The sequence below is a fragment of the Oryx dammah genome, unplaced genomic scaffold (assembly GCF_014754425.2).
Source record: "Oryx dammah isolate SB20612 unplaced genomic scaffold, SCBI_Odam_1.1 HiC_scaffold_23, whole genome shotgun sequence".
Taxonomy (NCBI): domain Eukaryota; kingdom Metazoa; phylum Chordata; class Mammalia; order Artiodactyla; family Bovidae; genus Oryx; species Oryx dammah.
In genome coordinates this window covers 96713293-96734880 of record NW_024070207.1, presented here as the reverse complement: position 1 = coordinate 96734880, position 21588 = coordinate 96713293, and the positions used below count along the sequence as shown (strand labels likewise).

General features: G+C 40.7%; 1 protein-coding gene across 1 annotated transcript; it reads right to left on the bottom strand.

Annotated features, from left to right (window-relative positions):
- Positions 1 to 10406: 10406 nt before the first annotated feature.
- Positions 10407 to 21160, bottom strand: DYNLT3 (dynein light chain Tctex-type 3). The gene is made up of 5 exons (XM_040266319.1): positions 20982 to 21160; positions 18012 to 18053; positions 13488 to 13611; positions 12807 to 12884; positions 10407 to 12189 (listed from the first exon to the last, which is right to left on the bottom strand). Exons 1-5 carry the CDS (start codon positions 21009 to 21011, stop codon positions 12113 to 12115), a joined length of 351 nt encoding a protein of 116 aa, XP_040122253.1. The 5' UTR covers positions 21012 to 21160; the 3' UTR covers positions 10407 to 12112.
- Positions 21161 to 21588: the final 428 nt, after the last annotated feature.

Genomic DNA, 21588 nt, shown 5'->3' with positions numbered 1-21588 from the left:
AGTGAGCCCTTGTAACTCCATTCCTTTGACTGGAATGGAATGGAGTCTGGCCAGCCCTAAGTTTCCTGCTTCAGATTCTCATTTGCTGGAGGCATCTCCACTCCCCTTGAAATCGTCGCTGCTTGCATCTTACTTCTGCCTAGCAACATGCTCCTTTTTACAATTTTTAAAATTTTTTGGCCACACCATGTGGCATTTGGGATCCTAGTTCCCCAACCAGGAATGGAACCTGCACCCCCTGCGGTGGAAGCAGAGTCTTAACCACTGGACTCTCAGGGAAGTCCCTAAGCAACACATTTCTTATTCTTGATTTTGTGTAACTAGAGATCGTATCTTTAAACTGTGTCGTAAATGTAGTGGACTCCCAAAGTTAGTGGTTCTCTCTAACATGCATATGGATCGCCAGAAGAGAATGTTAGAAATGGAGAATTTCAATTCTTCCCCATGTCACTCTCCACCTCTGATTCAGCACATCAAGCAGGGAGCCTGGGTGTTTTCCTTTTAGCTGTCACTTCCAGTCTTCCCACTGTAGGTGGTCTATGGACGACCTTTGGGAGATACTGGAAAAAATGGTAACAAGAGAACAGAGTTCTAAGGCCCCTCCTCTGACACTGCCCTGAACCATTAAAAGGAAAGTGTCAAGCAGTTTGTAAATATCATAGGTAGAATTGGATTTTCTCAGAAGATATGTCCTGTAGGCTGACGTGGAGAAGAATATGATCCAGTGTTGCCAAGGCTACTGGCCTCAGGCGGTGATCACTCTCCTGTCTTTCTGGCTTCTGGGTCATGGCCAGCTTTAAGCCAAACTTCTTGCTTGAACCTGCTCCCTTGCTTGGTGCCAGGCTTGGCTGGATTTTCTATTTATCCCATCTTAATTCTGTAAAGTCCTATAACATACTATGAAGGGAACAATTACCAGAGAAGCTTCTGGACAGATGCAAACAGTTGATTTAGCATCAAATATATATTAGATGAACAGACTGTTGCTTTGGATTTTTTATTCTGTGATACAAAGGCCCTAACCTTCCCTCTTCACTTTATAGATGAATAAAGTACTGTTTAGAAAGATGAAATGATTACTTCAAGATCATGTAGGCAACCGGAGGTAGAGCCAAAACTAAAATGGAGGCTTGTTATTCCCAGTCAAGTGCCATTGTTGACTCTAGAGAGGCAAGGCTACAGGCCTTAATGAAGCTGATCCCAGTGAGTGGTGCTCTGTGTGACTTTTTTTTCATGTTAATCGTAACTCATTTCATTTTATGTTTGGCTGTGCTCAGTCTTTGTGGCTGCAGTCTTTTTCCTAGTTGCAGCAAGCGGGGGCTCCTCCTCGCTGGGGCGCATGGGCTCTCACTGCAGTGGCTTCTCCTGTGAAGCGCAGTCTCTAGGCCATGCGGGCCTCAGTAGCTGCAGCTCACAGACTCCAGAGCACAGCCTCAGTAGTTACGGTGCATGGGCTTAGTTGCCCTGCAGCATCTGGGATCTTCCTGGATCAAGGATCAAACCCGTGTCCCTTGCCTTGGCAGGCAGATTCTTAAACCACTGAAATACCAGGGAAACCCACTCTATATGATTTTAGATACTTTAACAAACCTCTCAACCAGTGAGAAACCAAATCCCATGGCATCCTTAGATTTTCTTTCTTCTTGGCTCCCTAGACTTACCGGTCATGAGTTCCAGATAATTCAAGCTCTACTATATTTCTTACATTTACACATTTCCTTCCTACTTCCACAGAACTTGCTGTCTTGAACACTTGCTGTTCAGGACAGTCATCCAGAAGAAGACCTACTGCAAGTTCTCTGCAGCACACACGCACACACACATAAATACACATAATCATAAATAAAGAGCTGGGTAGGTGTGACACCCTGAGCATGACAAAAAGAGCAGGCCCAGTGTGTATGATTTTTGTGCTTTGTTGGGGGAGCTATACTGTGATTCACAATGAATTCCATTTTAGAATGGATCTTTTTAAGGGTTGGCACAGCATCTCTTTAGCTATATGTGTATATGTTGTATATTTATACATGGCAGAGGGAATTCTTTCCCATGTACAGATATATGTGCTTGCTGTTTTCCAGAGTCTTAACTCTGTTCTCTCTTCTGAAGACAAATGACAAAAAAAATAGAATCTATTAAGAATTAAAAGGTACTCATCTTATAACCCCAGAGAAGGCAATGGCACCCCACTCCAGTACTCTTGCCTGGAAAATCCATGGACGGAGGAGCCTAGTAGGTTGCAGTCCATGGGGTCGCAAAGAGTTGGACACGACTGAGTGACTTCACTTTCACTTTTCACTTTCATGCATTGGAGAAGGAAATGGCAACCCACTCCCGTGTTCTTGCCTGGAGAATCCCAGGGACGGGGGAGCCTGGTGGGCTGCCGTCTATGGGGTCGCACAGAGTCGGACACGACTGAAGCGACTTAGCAGCAGCAGCAGCATCTTATAACCCAATAATTCCACTTTTAAAGTGTTTGAGAAGCATTCACACATGGACACAAGGAGGTTTGAGCAAAGGTATTCATATCAGCATTGTCTGTAAGAGTGGAACACTGGAAACTACCTAAATGTCCACCAATAGGAAATGGAATAAACTATGGCCTGTCCATACTATATGATACAATATAGCAGCTAAACTCAACAAGGTGACTCTGTATATGTTGACATCAAGAAAAAAAAGAAATCCCAAAGGCATGCTGTTGCCTAAAAGGAGCAATCTGCAGAAGAATATGCATTATACACAATAATACATGCATATATGTATATAAATGTGAAAAGAAATAGAACCATATACATCAAAATAGCAATAATTATTAGTTCCTATTACCCTTGGGAGTGGATGGCAGGATAGGAGATCAAAAGAGGACAAGATGGAGAGCAAGGGGCTTTTAAGCTTTTGTTATGTGGAAAAGCTTGGTGTAAAACAGTGCATTCGTGTACTGTAAAATTTAAAATAAGTTTTTCAAAGTAATATATGATTGTTTCTAACCACATAATACATAAGGTGACATGTGATACTTCCCTTTTCTTCTTCACAAGTTCTCTCTTCCCCTATTGGTGGCCATTTCAGTTGTTCTCTTCTTCTTCTTTTAAAATTAGCTTTTACAAAGAGTATTTCAAGGAAAATTTTTGGTTTTGTCCATTTATGTTATTATTTCTGTGATATAGATCTTAAGAATTGTGATCAGTATTGCAAGGAAAATTTTTGTTTTTATCCATTTATATTATTATTTCTGTGATATAGATCTTAAGAATTGTGATCATGGAACATAACACTTAAAAAATTGATAGATGCTGCTGAAGTACCCTCCAAAAAGAGCATACCAATAATTCATAGAACAGTAGTTCTGTGGTAACTCTCTAGATCATATTATCATGATTGCAACAGTAATAGCTGCTTCCTGACATACTGCGTTGGCCTTAAGGCCAGACAATAGCTGACTTAATTTCCTTCCCCTTGCCTGTTGACTACTGGTGGAACAATCACAGAGCCCGCTGCATCAGCCTAATGGGGGAGAAGACTGGGATAGTGTGGGAGGGGAAGGTAGAGGCTGGTAGACCGTGAACCTGACACAAATTAATGACCCATGGGCCACATTAACCCACAGACGTGTTTTCTTTGGCCTGTACAATGTTAGGCTATACAGTGCTTAAAAATATATATATTTATATATATATCGAAATCAGTGCCAAGTGTTAAAGGAGCAGTGCTTAATCCCCACTCGTGTTCTCTTTCATATGGTTCTCCATGTGGAGAATCATTAATTTCCTTAACATTCCTGATCTTTCTTTACTCTCTCACTCATTCCTGACCTGGAAAGTAGAGTGCTTCTTCTTCCTGATTCATCAGACAGCGAGTGTTTATGCTTATGACTGGATGGTAACTCTAATTCTGGGGGTCAGTATACTTTATTTATTAATTTTTGCCTGTGCTGGGTCATCAGTGCTGCACACCAGCTTTTCTCTGGTTACAGTGAGCAAGGTCTACTCTTCACCGTGGTGCACAGGCTTCTCATTGCAGTGGCTCTCTTGTTGCAGAGCACAGGCTCTGGGCATGCAGGCTTCAGTAGTTGTGGCTCATGGTTCATTAGTTGTGGTTCCCAGGCTCCAGAGCACAGGCTCAAAAGTTGTGGTGCATGGGCTTAGTTGCTCTGCATCACGTGGGATCTTCCCAGACCAGAGATCGAACCTGAGTCCCCTGCAATGACCTGCAGATTCTTATCCACCATGCCACCAGGAAGCCCCTGGAAAGTGTGAAAGTGTTAATCACTCAATTGTGTCTGGCATTTTGCGATCCCAAGGACTCTAACCTTCCATGCTTCTCTGTTCATGGGATTCTCCAGGCAAGAATACTGGAGTCAGTAGCCATTCCCTTCTCCAGGGAATCTTTCCCACCCAGGGAAAGATTGAACCTGGGTCTCCTGGATTGCAGACATGGCTACCGTCTAAGCCACAGTGGAAGCCAAAATATTAAAATATTAATAAGACCAGTTCCCCTCAGTCCCGTTCTCCAACATAAAGGTCATTTTTAAAATTTTTATGATTTTTTTTAACAGAAGTATAGTTGTTTCACAATATTGTGTTAATTTCTGGTGTATTATACAACAAAGTGATTCAGTTATACAGATCCATGTATTATATATTATTCATATTCTTTTCCATTATGGTTTGTTACAAGACATTGAGTAGAGTCCCCTGTGCTATATAGTAGGACAAGTTGTTATCTATTTTATATATAGTAGTTTATATCTGCTAACCCCAAACTCCTAATTTATCCCTCCCTCACCCTCTTTCCCCTTTGGTAAACATAAGTTTGTTTTCTGTGTCTGTAAGTTTGTTTCTGTCTTGTAAACAAATTTATTTGTATATTTTAGATTCCACATGTAACTGATATCATATAATATTTGTATTTCTCAGAAAGGTGATACTTTGGTTTTAATGGTTTTAATTTTTCTCCCTGTCTCTTAATTTGTTCAGAACTCAGGAATGGAAGAGGTATACTAGTTATGAGACCCACCCCCAACCCCCACCACCACTAGGTCCAAATACCAATGTTGAAAAATACTGAGGCTTTGAAATTGAGAGACTTCACACGTATTTCTGAATTTCTTGCAAAGCTGGAAGATTAGGGAACCCCAAAACCTTGTTTCTAGATGTTAATAATGACTGGAGCTGAGGTGTAGCCTCCATCTGAAGGAGCATGTGCTGTCAAACACTTCACAATCTTTAATATTCCCTATTTCTTTTCTGATACTGAGTCATTTTCTGATATTTTTTAAATCACCGAGATGCAGCATCCTGTGATAATGGAGTTGTACTAAATAAAATGATGCCTAAAGGTATCCACTTATCAATCCTCAGAACATGTAAATATGTTACATGGCAAAAGGACTTTGCAGATGTGATTAAAGCTCTTGGGATGAGGAGGTTGTCCTGGGTGGACCCAGTGTAATCACAAGGGTCCTAATAAGGGAAATATAAGAGGCAGGCACCTCAGAGTCAAAGGAGGAGATGACAGAAGCAGAGATCAGAAAAGAGAAGAGATTTGAAATTGCTACACTTCCGGTTTTGAAGATGGAACCACTAACAAAGAAATGTACATAGCCTCTAGAAGCTAGACAAGGCCAAAAAAAAAAAAAAAAAAGGATGCTCACCTGCAGAAGGAATGCAGGCCTGTTTAAACTTTGACATTAACCCAGTAAGGGGCTTCCCTGGTGGCTCAGTGGTTAAAGCATCTGCCTGCAATGCAGCAGACGTGGGTTTGATCCTTGGGTCAGGAAGATCCTCTGGAGGAAGAAAGGTCAACCCACTCAATAGTCCTGCCAGGAAATCCCATGGACAGAGGAGACTGGTGGGCTATAATCCATGGGGTCACAAAGAGTCGGATACGACTGAGCGACTATGCATGCATGCACACAGCCCAGTAAGACCACTGTGGACTCCTGACCTCTAAAACTTACTGTAACAGAGTCAATTCAGGTTGTTTTCAGACCACCGAGTTTAAGCAGCAATAGAAAACTAATAGAAACATTAACAAGAAGTATTTCTTTGTTTAATTGAAGTGCAGTTGATTTACAATGTTGTGTTAATTTCTGGTGTACAGCAAAGTGACCCAGTTATGTATTTATATATATTCTTTTATATTCTTTTCCATTATGACTTATCACAGGATATTGAATATAGTTCCCTGTGCTGTACAGTAGGACCTTGTTGTTGATCCAGTGTACATATAATAGCTTGTATCCCCAAACTCCCAATCCAGCCCTCCCCCATCTCCTTTCCCCTTGGCAAACAGAAGTCTGTTCCCTACGTCTGTGAGCCTGTTTCTGTTTTGCAGACAAGTTCATTTATGTTGTATTTTAGATTCCACATGTGATAGTATATGGTATTTGTCTTTTTCTGACTTGAAAGTATTTCTTTTCACCCACTTTATTCAGATTTCCCCAATTTTACTCGTACTCATTTGTATTTAGTTCTACATAATTTTATAATGTGTACGTTTGTGTATCCACCACCACAGCCAAGATAGTGAACAGTCCCAATAGCACAAGAATTCCTCATGTTGGCCTTTTATAACACACCTACCTCCCTCCTGCACATTTCTTCTTCCTCCTCCACTATGTCTAACCTCTGCACCCACTAATCTGTATGACATTTTAATTTTTATTATTTTTAAAAATTTTGGCTACATTGGGTCTTCATTGTGGCACAGGCTTTTTGTAGTTGTGGAGAATGGGCTCTGGAGTGAGTGTAATCAGTAGTTGGGGTTCTTGGGCTTAGTTGCAACTAGGGATTGAACCCGAATCCCCTGCAATGGCGGGGCTTTCCTGGTGGCTCAGATGGTAAAGAATCTGCCTGCAATGCAGCAGACCAGGGTTTGATCCCTGGGTTAGGAAGATCCCCTGGAGAGAGGGCATGGTGACCTACTCCAGTATTCCTGCTTGGAGAATTCCATGGACGGGGAGCCTGGTGGGCTACAGTCCATGTGGTTGCAGAGTCAGACAGGACTGAAGCAACTAACACTTTCACTTTCACTTTCACTTTTAACCACTGCATTGGAGGGTGGGTTCTTAACCACTGGACCACCAGGGTAGTCACTGTTTGCCATTTTTTAAACTTTTGTTTCAAAATGTTATATAAATGGAATCATAACAGTACTCTTTTTGGATTGGCTTTTTCCCTCAGCATAGTTCTCAGGAGATTCATACAAGTTCTTCTGTGTGTTTTCTGAGTAACAGCCCATGTATGTACCAGTTTGTTAAACTATTCACTGGTTGACGGACAAAGTGGTTTCTAGGTTTTTGCTGTTACTGACAATGCTGCTATGAACATTTATGTACAGGTTTTGTTCTGTTTTTAATCTCCCTATGCTGGTGATTCTAAACTGACCACCAGACCATTGCCATCAACCTCTTCCCTGCCTATACATACACCACCCCCTCTGCCACATTTGCTGCTGACACCATTCTAAACACTGCTGCTGGTGTTGCTGGTATCTGAAGTGTGGTATGTCTTCCCTGGGTTGGAGGGTGGTAGAGAGGAGCGGGCAGCTGTGATATTTCTGCTAATAAGAAAACTTGGATGAGTCCTTGACAAGATTTCTGCTTTCCATCTTCCCTTTTTCTCCTGTTGAATAATACTCTCATTTTACAAACCAAAATTCAGAGAGAATTACTTAGCCTGACCAAATGTGTCCCAGCCACCTTATGGATTAAAAATAAATTTAGGGATAAACTATCATTGGGTCAGGTGCTCATGCCTCGTGTAACATGTAGCCATTCCTGGGTAAAGAACATCTACTTCCCCTAAATTTTTATGGGGTAGTCATTTTATCTTTGGCCTGTGCCATTTCGTGTTTGTGTGCGTGCGTGTGGTATGATTTCTAGCAGGAGGCACTGAATGAGTGACTACCACGTTCAGTGTGCATGGATGACTCTCTTGGTAGAGGAGATGTCCATCTTAGCTATTAAAAAAAAACCAAAAATCAGTAAATAAAACATTAACCTTTTTATAATATTCTTTCAAATAAGGTTGTAAAATGAACTCCAAGACAATATAAAATTACCTGTACACCGTAAAAAGTGACGTGATATACATCAAAAAATGAATACTTTGGAACTTCCCTGGCAGTCCAAAGATTAAGACTCTGCCCTTCCAATGCAGGGGCCATGGGTTTGATCCCTGGTTGGGGAACTAAGATCCCACATGTTAGAAAAAAAATGAATACTTCAGTTTTGGAAAAGTTGACTTCATTCTTTTAATAAGCAGAGTACAGGTTTGGTTTATTGGTAAGGTCTCTGAGTCCAAGATAATAAAAACATAATATATGAAAGTACCCTGTATACCATTGTTTATAACTGAGAACAATAAAAAGAAAAAAGTCCTCAAATTAAGGTATAATTTTTAAAGTGGCTAGGAAACACCTCTTACTCTAAACAGGGGTTGGTAAACTCTGGCCAGCCTGTCCACCTATTTTTGTAAATAAAGTTCTATTGGAACATGGTCATGCGCATTCATTTACATACTATCTTGGGCTGTTTCACACTACAATAGCATACTTGAATAGCTGCAAAGGCCTATAAAGTCTCAGATATTTATTACTTGGCCCTTTAAGAATGAGTTCGCTTTAATTATTAAGAGACCACAACTGTAGTCCTGACCATTTTGAGTGGTACTCTCCATGAGCATTATCTGTAGAAGCCTATGTTAGCATGTGCAGCTTACTCTAAATTCCTAGCATACAAAATTAAAAATTAAGGAAAAGCTAGTACATGATATAATATTAATTTTCATGGAGATTTTCTCTATAAGGTATTATAGGGATTGAAAACAACAGAACTGTCATTAAGTAATAATGCTGCCTCATGTAAAATTCTGAGCTGAGAAGCTTGAATGGAGATATCTCAAGTTAGAAGCTGGCATACAGAAAAACATCTAAAAAGACAAAGCATTCAATAAAATAAAAAAGCTTTATTTTGGCATGAAGCAAGTTGAATACACATTATTGGCTAAGCCCAGGCATCAAATTCCCTGACTTGGTTAGGCAGAACTGCAAAGACACTTCCCCATACAGTCTTCACCTTTAAAGCATATCCCAGAGGGAGGTAACTGCCCACAGTTTATGTCCTCTAGGGAAGATCCCAGTGGTGCCTATGAATGTCTATACAAAGTTCCAGCTTCATCTCCGAGATCCTTAAAAACCATTTTGGGAAGAGACGCTCTTCATGAAGTAATTAGGGGCCATTTCTAATTAGGCCTGGATTGTCAGTATTTCCTACATATTCAAGGATGACATGGAGTGACACTGAGTGGGACCACAGTGAGAAATACGGGATTTGCAATTAGACAAAGTAGACTAGAAACTCCTGGACAGTGAGAAATACGGGATTTGCAATTAGACAAAGTAGACTAGAAACTCCTGGACCCCTGTATGTTGATGGTGGCTATCTAAATCTTGGAAAGGCTGAATGCTTAAGATGCTTTTATAGGGAGTTTAGTAAATATTCAAAGGTCAATTTCATTGAATTATTAGACACTGAAACTATAAGCCTCTTTAGCCACAAATATAACTCTACCTCTGAATATAAAACAAGTCCCCCTTGGGTAGATTCTAGTACATGGGGTGAAATTTTCAATTCATCTCTCAAACTTTTCTTTGGTGTCTGTTATTAAAAAAAGACCTAATTCCTTTAACACACACACACACACACACACAAATCACAGATTTTTATCCCACTTTTAAAAACCTGTTATCAAGGATATAGTTTTTTACTCAAACTTTAAAAATACAATCTGCAGCATCGTAAGAGTACCTTAAAAATATGATGACAACTGTAGGTGATGAAAATGCTTTCGGTGACTCATAATTAGATAACACCCAACTTGGAAAGAAGAGCAAAAAAGTACTTCTTATCAGAGAAAACGTAATGAGATGTTGCCATCATTTAGGGCTGTATACTGGTACTTTACAAACATAAAATTATAGCTTTACCAAAATCCAAGTTAGTACTTACAGCTGAATACCCTAATTTTACATACTTTTAAGTCCTTAATTAAAAAAACACAAAACAGCAACAACTCAATTGCAAGCTGACAAATAGGACAAAATTCCTTGCCACAAATAGTTATTAAAAGCTAATAAATAGTTACAGAATATATTTTATACTGCTTTTTAAAATAATTTTTTGTTAAAAAATAATAGAAGGCGTAAAATAGGAGCTGTTATTTATGTTAACATCGGTGTTCACCCAGTGAACACCAGTGTTTGGGTTGCTATTTTAATGGCATTTATTCTGTACAACGTATCTCTGTGGTCCAACATTCATTTCATGTCCCCATTCTTATTATTTAGAATTTCTTAAAGACGATGTCATTTCTTATTCAATGATCATCCAGAAGCAAACGTACAGTGCAGGAAGATAATCTTTATTACATTTTAACTAGAAACAGAGCAGATAGCAAGTTCACGAGGTATTTTTGATTATTATTCTTTTAAAATCAGGCTTCAATAACAATAGTCAAAAGCGAGCCTTAACTGCACAGATATATTTTGGTCACTATTATAATCTTCAAGGGCACCAAAGCCAGCAGCATAAACTAACATAAAGGTAATCACTGAAAAATTTAATGTGCCAAACTGTATATCACTGCATTAAACTCTATCCTTGTATTTTCTTAATCATCTTCTTCAACATTGAACAATTACTGTTACTCGGCAAAATATCAAACATGCACACAGCATGCCTACAAGAATACTCTCTTAACACTGTCAACACTAAGCCTTCCTTTCCCCCTGGAATTCAATGACTCATGGTTCCACTCCCTACACGTATTAGTGGTAATATGCAAAATTGATTTTGTTTTCAAGGTTAAATAACAGACTGACTTTGCATTTGGTGGCCAGCTGTGTACCCTAATTTTTTATCAGTTATTTCTTTCACAAATTTAACTACATTTCATAAGCCCTGAGATATTCAATAACCTGCTAATGATTGTATACTTTTAATCTATACTTTACTCAATTTGAACCCCTCATGTAGTTAAAATTATTTACAGATGATTGTAACTAAAGCAATGATGGAATTTACTACTTGTGTATTAACTGATAATAAGGCCTTTAACTAAGAGTTGCATATTTTATGCAGTTTTTTGCTTGCTAGGAGCCATTCTTAAAATTACATCAATAATTCTCTGTCAGTAATAATTGCTTTTCATTTGCTTATTCCTACTTGGATAACCAGATTCACTTTTTTCCTCTCTTGTAAAACAACATTTTTTTCTCTTTCCCAGACATAAATGTTGTCCAACTGACTAGGTACCGAAAGAAAGTTTGAACAGCATATTGATAACTATGATTAGCAGAAAAATAGCTCATAATAGACATTCAATAAGTGCTTCTTCTATCTGGAATGAATGAATTGTAAGGCAGCTGTTGGAGTCTTATACTTTTGTCATATGCTGTAACTAATTTTGTTTACCTAGGGAATTCAGGTTACCCAATTCAATTCACTCTCAGATGTAAATCTAAGAATTTTAAAATTTAAAAAGTGATTTAGCTATTCTCAGAAAAGGTAAACAAGTTAATAATAACAGTTGCTACTAGTTGATGGGAAAAAAAAAAGGATGGGATTACTTTCCACTAAATCATACATACAACTGAGGAGAAATAAAAAACTAAGCATTAACTGATTTTTATCATTTTCTCCACAGTTATCCTTGCAGCATTTTTGTTCATATATTTATCCCTGTTAACTTTTCTAGCTGAAAGAAAATTTAATTATCTGCATGGATTTCCCCATCTCCTTACGTACACATTGTTAGTGAAAAGCTGGTGTAAATTTAAGAGTGTATTTTCATGTCATGCCATATTTCTATATTTGTTTTTTGCTAACATTAAGTTTTCCCTGTTTAAATGATTCTGTATGGAAGATGAGAAAATCTGCCAACTTCCTATGAGACTGCTTGCTTGCACTATTCTGTTTTTGTTGATAAATTTGAAGCATATTGCACACTGGTCATCTAGCATATGAATAAGTAACTGTTACTCTTTTTAGAAAGGATACACTGACAAATTCTTAGGTTAATGGCTTTGGCCAAGTATTTTTAGCCAGCTACAGGACAATAGCAATGGCAAAAACGTTGACAATACAGTTCATGGTTCGGTTCTCCCATCTTACAGTGCAGGTTCCTGAAAACACACAATGAAAGCACTCAGAAACATCAAAACATCAAAATTACCAGGAATATATATACATTTTTCATAGGTTTTAATATCATGTTTCCTACAACCCATTAACTCTTCCCATTTCCTATTTGTCTGATAGCAGACTTGCCACTAGGTATAACGCAATTCTGTTGATCAAGTCTTGTGGGAATTTAAGTAGAGATAAATAAAGATTTCATAACAAGGACCACTATTTAACTTTGCTAGAAGTTGTATTTTGTTTGAGTCAGCTTAAAGTCTCTTTAGGGCTTCCCTGGTGGTTCAGAGGTTAAAGCGTCTGCTTGCAATGCGGAAGATCTAGGTTCGATCCCTGGGTCGGGAAGATCCCCTGGAGAAGGAAATGGTGGGTTCCCAGGTGGCACTAGTGGTAAAGAACCTGCCTGCCAGTGCAGGAGACATAAGAGATGCGGGTTCGATCCCTGGGGCAGGAAGAGCCCCTAGAGAAGGAAATGGCAACCCACTCCAATATTCCTGCCTGGGAAATCCTGTAGACAAAGGAACCTGGTGGGCTACAGTCCATGGGGTCACAAACAGTCGGACAGGACTGAAGTGACTTAGCATGCACATACAAAGCCTCTTACCATCAGATGTGGTGTCCCAAAAACATGAGCTGGCTGTGTGAAAGCCATATGGACTCCTCTGGACCACTGCACAGGTCACTAAAAATAAAGATGCAGAGTGAGAACACTTAAAAGGAAAAGTAAGTGAGTTCAGAGCAGTAAATGCTATATAAATAAATAAATAACATAAAACAAAGCATTCAGTGAATCAACTGAAAAACATGTCTCTCATTTTGATGATTTATTACCACAGTTGTGAACTCACTGGATCCAGTCTGTTTGTTGCCCAGTGCCATAACCAATGGTAATCGTACTGTAGGAAAAAAGTGGGCCAAATCATGTGCCATGTCCCATAGGCAAAATTCAGACACAAAGAAAATCCATATTATGTGTCACCTCACAATCCTACTGAAAAGACAGTAGGGCTGAGGCGGTTTCAGTGAAAATAACCAGTGCAAACGTAAAAGGTGATGCTACCAAGACAAGCAGATGGTTGGCAGGAGCAAAACTGCTTTTGAGTAGCAAGAGATCTCCATCTTTCAGGTATTATCACAGATTATTTGGGGATGAATAAGTGAAAAGTCCTTCACACCCTATTAGTATTCAACTTGAGGGTCTATCATTCATTTACATTCTTTAAATTCAGAGAAAACCACAGAGACTAAAGTGATTAAACTAATGAGGAAGGACACAAATACTTACCAATATACTTATAAGCTTTTCCCAGCTTAACCAGATGTGCTAGGGATTGTTCCACTATGCTTGCAGTCCACTGGTTGATATTGTTCTGATTATAATCTTCACCTCCCAAGACCCCATCTATACACTAAAAGGGCAGAGGACAATTATACACATATTGCAGGAAAAGATTTATTCAAAATATAAAATATACTTATAACCCAATAAAACATTTTAGAAAATATGCATCTGGTAAATATTTATTATGCATTTTCTCTAACTGTTGGAGAATTTTCAAAGCATTTCTGCATGCATTATCTCACTCTGAGATATTACGGGCCACATAAAGATAAATGTGACATGGCCTCTATTGTAAAGAACTCAACAGCCTAGCAGAGAAGCTAATAAAAGAACTCTATCACACAAGGAAGACCAATGCAGGGTGATAAGTTATGTTGTAAAATGATTATGGGGGGGGTGATTTTAAAAGGGTGATATCAACTGGTTAAAGAATGGCTTTGCAACAGCTGAGACTTGACCTAGGTTTCAGATGCTAGAAACAAAGGAGGCCAATGAAGAAATATATTTCTCATGTACAATAATTATATTTTCATCCATATAACTGCTTAGCTATCAAAGAGCAAGCACACCTACCACTAAAAGTGAATCATCAACACACACTACTTTTCAGGCACTCTAGAAATAGACAGTTAAATATTTTTCCAGTGTTTACTAGCATCCACTTCTGATACTTGATGAAGAGCACTGGTGTACCACCACAGTCTTAGGTTTTAAGACTCTACGACTCAGCTTTAAGACTCACTTTAAGACTCACCACTCCCACCCTTGTGTGACCTTTTTGCAAGTGACTTCATCTCTTGAAACCCCTATTTTCCCAACCACTGGACCACCAGGGAAGTCCCTTATTTATCTTATAACTAGAAGTTCGTACCCTCTGACTGACATTTTCCCCACCCCATGACAATTATCATTCTACTGCTTCTATGAGTTTGGGGATTTTTAGATTCCACATATAAGTGAGATCATATAGTATTTGTCTTTCTCTTGACTTATCTGGCTGCTACTATTTTTAATTCAAGTGATAGAGCCAGGAGAGTTCATTCACAGAATCCAGCTTAATAAGACAGACATACACACAGGTGCACAGCTTTCATTTACTACAATTGGACTATAGTAGAGGCAGAGCCGGACACGACTGAAGCAATGCAGCAGCAGCAGCAGCAGCAGAGGCATTAATGGCTTCCCTGGTGGCTCAGTGTAAAGAATCCACCTGCCAATGCAGGAGATGCGGGTTCAATCCTTGGGTCAGGAAGATCCCCTGGAGGAGGAAATGGCAACCCACTCCAGTACCCTTGCCTGGAGAATCCCAAGGACAGAAGAGCCTGGTGGGCTATGGTCCATGGGGCTGCAGAGTCAGACACGACTGAGCACGCATGCAGAGGCATTAATGGGCTTCCCTGGTGGCTCAGACAGAAAAGAGTCTGCCTGTAAGAGGCATTAATTAATATGGAATCCTAAACTGGATGGTATAATATCTTCACTAATCATAAAATGTAAAAAGAGAAATGAAATTTAGAGGGACTGAAGAAAGTAACGTGGCTCAAATTATTCTCCCAGGATGTTCAATAACATGAAGAGTTAGGAGAGTTAGTGGCCCAAGGGCCAGTGGGGCAGCAATTTCATTCTGGCTTTACCATTCCCAAGCTGGCAGTCTTTGGGAAACCTCTGCCTCTCCCTAGACTGCCATACCTTAATGAGAAACAAGAGCCCTTGTTCCCTTTCACATTATCTAATAGGACCACTTCAGGTTCTGTTTGAGACAACAGAAACATCCGGGGCCTGTGGATGCCATTGTAAATAACCCTGCTAATTACTATTAATTAACATTTAGCCTCTTCATTACTATTAACCAGGAGATCTACTAGATAATGAGGTCCTTAACCTGCTCTGTATCCACAGGGCCAAACTCAGAAGTCAGGCACGTAGCAGGCACTCCATACATGTTTGCTGTTGAAGTAATATTGGCTTTGATATACTCTCTGGACATCCTGAATCAAATGTACTTCAGATTAAGCTCTAAGTTAATTCCATTTGTAACCCACTTTTTCTACCAAAATGTGTTTGTGGCAAATTCTATTACTGACAATGAATAAAATATATGTGTATCACTGATGAGTGACTGGCTCTAAGACTTCAGTAGGAAAAATATATTAGCAGAGGAGCTCAGAGCAAGGACTCTAACAAAATAAGGAGATTGGCAAAAGATAAGAAAAACAAAAATGCCTCCTGAAATTATACAGTCATCTGGGAAGTGCTGAAATGTTTTCTGTAGCGCTCTCTCTCCCCACCCCTCTCTGTCCACCTTCCCTCCCTCCCCCACCTCTCTCCCTCAACTTTTTAATGTCTCAATAGCAAACAGAGTTAGCTCAGGGAGAGGAAAAAGAATAGACTAGTAGTGAAATGCCACCTGTGGGAAACCTGAGATGTCTTTCAAGTCTCATATTTCATATGAAAGTTTCAAATGAAGCTTGCTTTTGACTCCATAGTGTATCCATTTGTATCCGTTTGTTATCTGTGTTTAAAAATGGTTATTTATATTACTTAACTCCTTCTTGCAAGTATGGAAGTAAAACTAATGCCCTAAAACACACTCAGTGGCTTCTAGGACCAGCTAACCACCACTAAGTATGTGTATCACATTTTAAGAAGCATGGTTCTTTTACCTGAATAAGCTATTTAAGTACAGTGAATATATAGTGAATTCACTATTTTTGTTTTTCTTATCTTTTGCCAATCTCCATAGTTTCTTAGAGTCCTTGCTCTGAGCTCCTCTGCATGTGGGTTGAAAAATCCAACAGAAGAGTTTACAATGAAAAGCAAAAATCCTCTCCTCCCTACTTTTTTCCCCCCTATGCTTAGCCCCCTTCTGCAGAGCAAACACTTTTAGGGTACAACTGGTTTTTTAAATCTCTTAAGGGTCCCTTACATATCTCCAGATAATGTTTTTATTGCTATGACATGAAAATTTAGTTCCCTGTGACCACCTGCCACCTCCTGTCCCCCAACCGTGTCCCCACAATATAGTGAATTCACTATTTTTACTTCAGTATATTTACACCATTAGGAGCATATTTCTTTTCTACTCTGGATGTTTCCTTCCACACAGAGGATTTTTCCTGATCATCCCTGGCCTCTTGCCCCACCTGTTATCATTCCTCCCCATGGAGGGGGAGCAAGTTACCTGCTGGTGCTCCACCCTTCTCATCTGGGAGAGCCAGTCTCCAAATGCCTTGGACTTGAGTATTGACTTTCTCCTTCCCTCTTCACCCAAACCAACAAAAGGCACCAGCCTGGTTAAGTGTTGCTCTCTGCTGACTCTAACTTTTCCCTGGATGCCTCTGAACTGAACCGGTACGCAGTTTGAAAAACAAGCTCCCATCTCTAATCTTCCTGTTGCTGTTCAGTCCCTCAGTCATGCCTCTTTTGCAACCCCATGGACTGTAGCCCACCAGGCTCTTCTGTCCATGGGATTTCCCAGGCAAGAACACTGGAGTGGGTTGCCATTTCCTCTTCCAGGGGATGTTCCCAACCCAGGGATCACACCCACATCTCCTGAATTGGCAGGTGGATTCTTGACCACAGAGCCACCAGGGAAGCCCCAATCTTTAATCTAGTTTTTAACCAATAACAAAGGTGATATTTGATTCTCCTTCTACTCACTCTTTAGTCTTTTCATGTGGTTCATAATGTGTGTAAAGAAGCAGGTACCATTGAAAAGACTCCTCCAATACCTCAGCATCCTTTGCTTCATGTTCCATCCAGCAAGGACAGTCTTTCTTGACTCTCCACTTTGAAAAAGGAGGCTGCTATCACTCCTGCCCTCCCATGACCAATGCTATCTTCTGCCTCCCCAGTGCCCTCATTTGTGCTTCTGCATTGTCAAAGTATGGAAAACTTTGCATTTTAAAAATCATGATTTCATTTAAAAAAATTAATTTAAAGGTGGTTTAGTATTTTTAACTCTATATTGTATTTGTTACAATATTGCTTCTATTTGGGGCAGGGAGGGTGATCAAACCAATGCCCCCTGCACTGGAAGGCAAAATCTTGACCACTGGACTGCTAAGCAAGACCCTGCATTTTGTTTTAATAATGAAATATTCCTGGCTATAAAGTTCTAATACATGATTCTGAACTATTAAACATTTAAAATAATATTTGGCCCCATTGGAATAAAAGTTATTTTATTCAAAAGACAGAAAATCAGCTTTAGAAAACAGCAAGCCAATATTCTAGATCAACACTTAAATATCCGTTTCAGGCCCCAAGATGCCTGAGAGCATACAATATGACTGACAGCATGCAATATAACAAACACAGAAGCAGCCCTATAAAGAATTAGTGAATGAATATTAAAAATCTTGTTTTAATACTCAGGCTTTTAACTTTGTACTGAAAGTAAAAACAGAGTTTTAAAAAATTTCACCAATGCATCAATCTTCAAGATAAACAAGATATATAACTCACCTCTTTAACAATATTGTGGGCTTCATCAGCATTGAAACCAACCTGAAGATGGAAAACAAAAGATATAGTGGCTTTCAACACAGACTTCCTTCTCCTGGGAGCTATGATGCTACACAGAATACCCTAGGCTGGCCTAGACAGGTATTAGTGATGGGACCACAGTGAAAAGGGGCATTAAGATTACTGAGGCTACTAATCCCACCTTGATCTTTAAAATCGCAAAATGCCATGCCACCTACCTCCCTGGAGATTTCACTTATTAGATCTCTGGCAGAGCCTGCTGCTGCTGCTATTAAGTCGCTTCAGTCATGTCCAACTCTGTGCGACCCCATAGACGGCAGCCCACCAGGCTCCCCTGTCTCTGGGATTCTCCAGGCAAGAACACTGGAGTGGGTTGCCATTTCCTTCTCCAATGCAGGAAAGTGAAAAGTGAAAGTGAAGTCACTCAGTCATGTCTGACTCTTTGCGACCCCATGGACTGTAGCCCACCAGGCTCCTCCATCCATGGGATTTTCCAGGCAAGAGTGCTGGAATGGGATGCCATTGCCTTTTCCACGGGCGGAGCCTAGGCAACATTTTTCTTAAAGTGCTTTACTCATGGGGCTTCCCAGGTGGTGCTAGTGGTAAAGAATCCACCTGCCAACACAGGAGATGCAAGAGATCAGGGTTCCATCCCTGGATTGGGAAGATCCCCTGGCGGAGGAAATGGCACCCCACTCCAGTATTCTTGCCTGGAAAATTCCATGGGCAGAGGAGTCTGGTGAGCTACAGCCCATAGGGTCGCAAAAGAGTCAGACATGACTGAGCGCGTGAGCACTCATATACACACTACTATATATAAAATAGATAATCAACAAGGACCTATTTATATAGCACAGGGAACTCAACTTAATATTCTATAATAACCTACATGGGATAAGAGTCTGAAAAAGAATACATATATGTATAACTAAATCATTTTGTTGTACACCTGAAGCTAACACAACACTGTAAATCAACTATACTCCAACATAAAATAAAATTTTTTTACAAAGATATGGGCAGCACAAGGAAAAAAAAAGTGCTTTCCTGGTGATTCTGGTGAACACCCAGACTGCAGATTATTGTGTTGTAAAGCTCAGGAAACAGGAGATAGACATATGATATGTTATCAGAACACAGGAAATAGTTGTGACTAAATAATGAGGGAGGCCATGAAAAAAGAATGCTGATAAGTTTGAATTTTGTTCTTAACTTATGCTTGGCAATTTATGTGGCTTTCCTGAGTTAAAGTTTATGAAAATACTTGATCATTCCAAATTACTGTCACTTTATAACATATAAATAATATTTAGACCTTTAATCTATGCCCATAATACAACAGGTCTGGCAACTTTGTCTTTCTTGGGGAGTGGCCTGATACAATCTTGAGTTAAAAACAACTATTAATGACTAAGAAATGTCTTAGAGTCCAGAAATAGGTTATGTGATAAGATCGCAGTCTAAACCAAAACATTTCAGGTAGTACATGACTTGTTTCCATGGAGATATTTTTTAGGTGCTTTATGACATCAGCATGTTTGTAAATCCCACTATACAACAAAATAGTTAAAAAACCAAGTAAATTCTGAAAATAAGTACCTTGTTGAGTACAGATTTAAAGTATTTTCACCTTATTTAATTATACCAGATAATTCCCCAACACCCTAAATCATCAGAATAATCATGAAAACAGGTGTCACAACTGCCCCTATTAAAATAATTTTACCTTCAAATAAGGTCCTTATCTATTTTCAAAAGTGGTCTACAAACTAAATAATGTCCATTTCCGTTCAATTTGGAAGGTCACCAGGGAATCAGGTTGTACTGGATGGCCATGGTAACACATGTAATTTTCTTTCTTTTATAATACAGGCATTTAGGGGGTACCGCCTTAGCAGCAGCAGCAGTACAGAACCCTCTCAGGAGTCAGGAGACTGGTACTTTTGGGGGATATGCCTTGAGGATGAAATTGCTTATGCTTCAATTTCTAAAATAAGAAAACCACTAACCTTGAAGCATGTATGCCACCTGCATCATAGAAGCCTGAGTTTAAACGTGATCTTAGCTTCTGCAAAAGCCCACATCTTAAAGATGAATGGTCCAGAACGCCCTTCGAGGGCCCTAATAATACACTATTTTATGCTGCCCCTCCACCATGTGCCTGCCTAGTTTTATTTCAGGGCACCATTCACCTGTGGCTACCACTGGACAGAAAATGTCTTGGTCTGTTCTGCCCTGTCACAGGTTATGCTGGGATCCAACAGGCCTCATCCTCCTCCTGGTTAGAGAGAAGCCAGAGTTGGAGCTGTGTAGTCTGAGGTCTGAGTTCAAATGGAGCGGCTGTCATTTCTGGCAGTTCTAACTTTGACTTAGCCGCCATGAAAGTCACAGTCCCCCGTGGGTAACAGGAAGATGACAATTGACATCACAGGCTTCTGGTGAGGTTTTGGGAAGCCTGAATCAATAAGCAAGGGCTCCTAATCCATAAAGTACCTCCTTCCAAACCACCCCAGCGAGAGTGCCCGGGAGGGGGATTGGCTCTGCCACCAGGGCCTCGCTTGGCAGGGATGTGGCACCTGCTTTGGGGACACCAAGGGGCAGAGGAAGCAGCCAGGAAGACCGGTTCCCAAGGCCCGCCCTGTAGACGGGCGGCTCCCGCCACCACACGCACCCCAAGTCAAGGCTTCTAACCTTCGGCCCCGACCCCACTGCCAGCCCCCAGCGCTCCCAGTCGCCACTGCCATCCCGACTCTCACCCCACCCTCAAGGCCTCGGGTCGGGGGCCGGAGAAGGGAGGGGCGGATCCCAGGCCCTGTGGAGAGGACCTGGGCACGGGGGACGCTGCACCCCAACTCTCCTGGCTGCTGGGGCCAGGAGACCACCCTGCCGAGACAAAGCGCCGAAACGAGCGGAGGCGGGGGTCGCTCGGGCGCGGCGGAGGGGCGGTACCTCGTCGCAGGGGCGATGGTACTCCTCCATGGTGGCGCCGAGTCTCCTGTGGGGCGGAGCTATGGGCGGGTCAAGCTCCGCGGCCGCGCACTGGCCTCGGGGAAGGCCCAGCCCCCGTTTCTGGCCCGGGGCGTTCCCCACGCAGGCCCCGCCTTTACGTCCTCGCAGTGACTCCACCTTCCTTTTCCCTCATCCCAGCCCTGCCATCACCACTCTCCCGCAGGGCTCCTGCGACTGGGTGTCTCTTTCCGTTGCCTCCAGCCGTTTGCTGTTAAAGAGCTAGGATTTGTGCCAGTGAGGGTCAAGATAGGGTGACCTAGTGTCAGTCTGTCTAGAGTCCTCATTATTTAGGAGTGCCCACTGCAGTGGTTATTTGCACATATTGATGCATCATCCCAGCAAATAAGTGTAGTGAATGCAATGGCGAATAAGTTGCTTTGATTTGTCTTCTTAATAGCTATGTCACTTGGAAAAATTAACCTCCCACAGCCTCAGTTTTCGCATATGAAAACAAAATTATACTTATTTTATGACTGGTTGTGGCATCAAATAAGATGCTGTAGGTAGAGGCTCTCACACCCTTCCTCTTCCATGACTATGTAAAAAA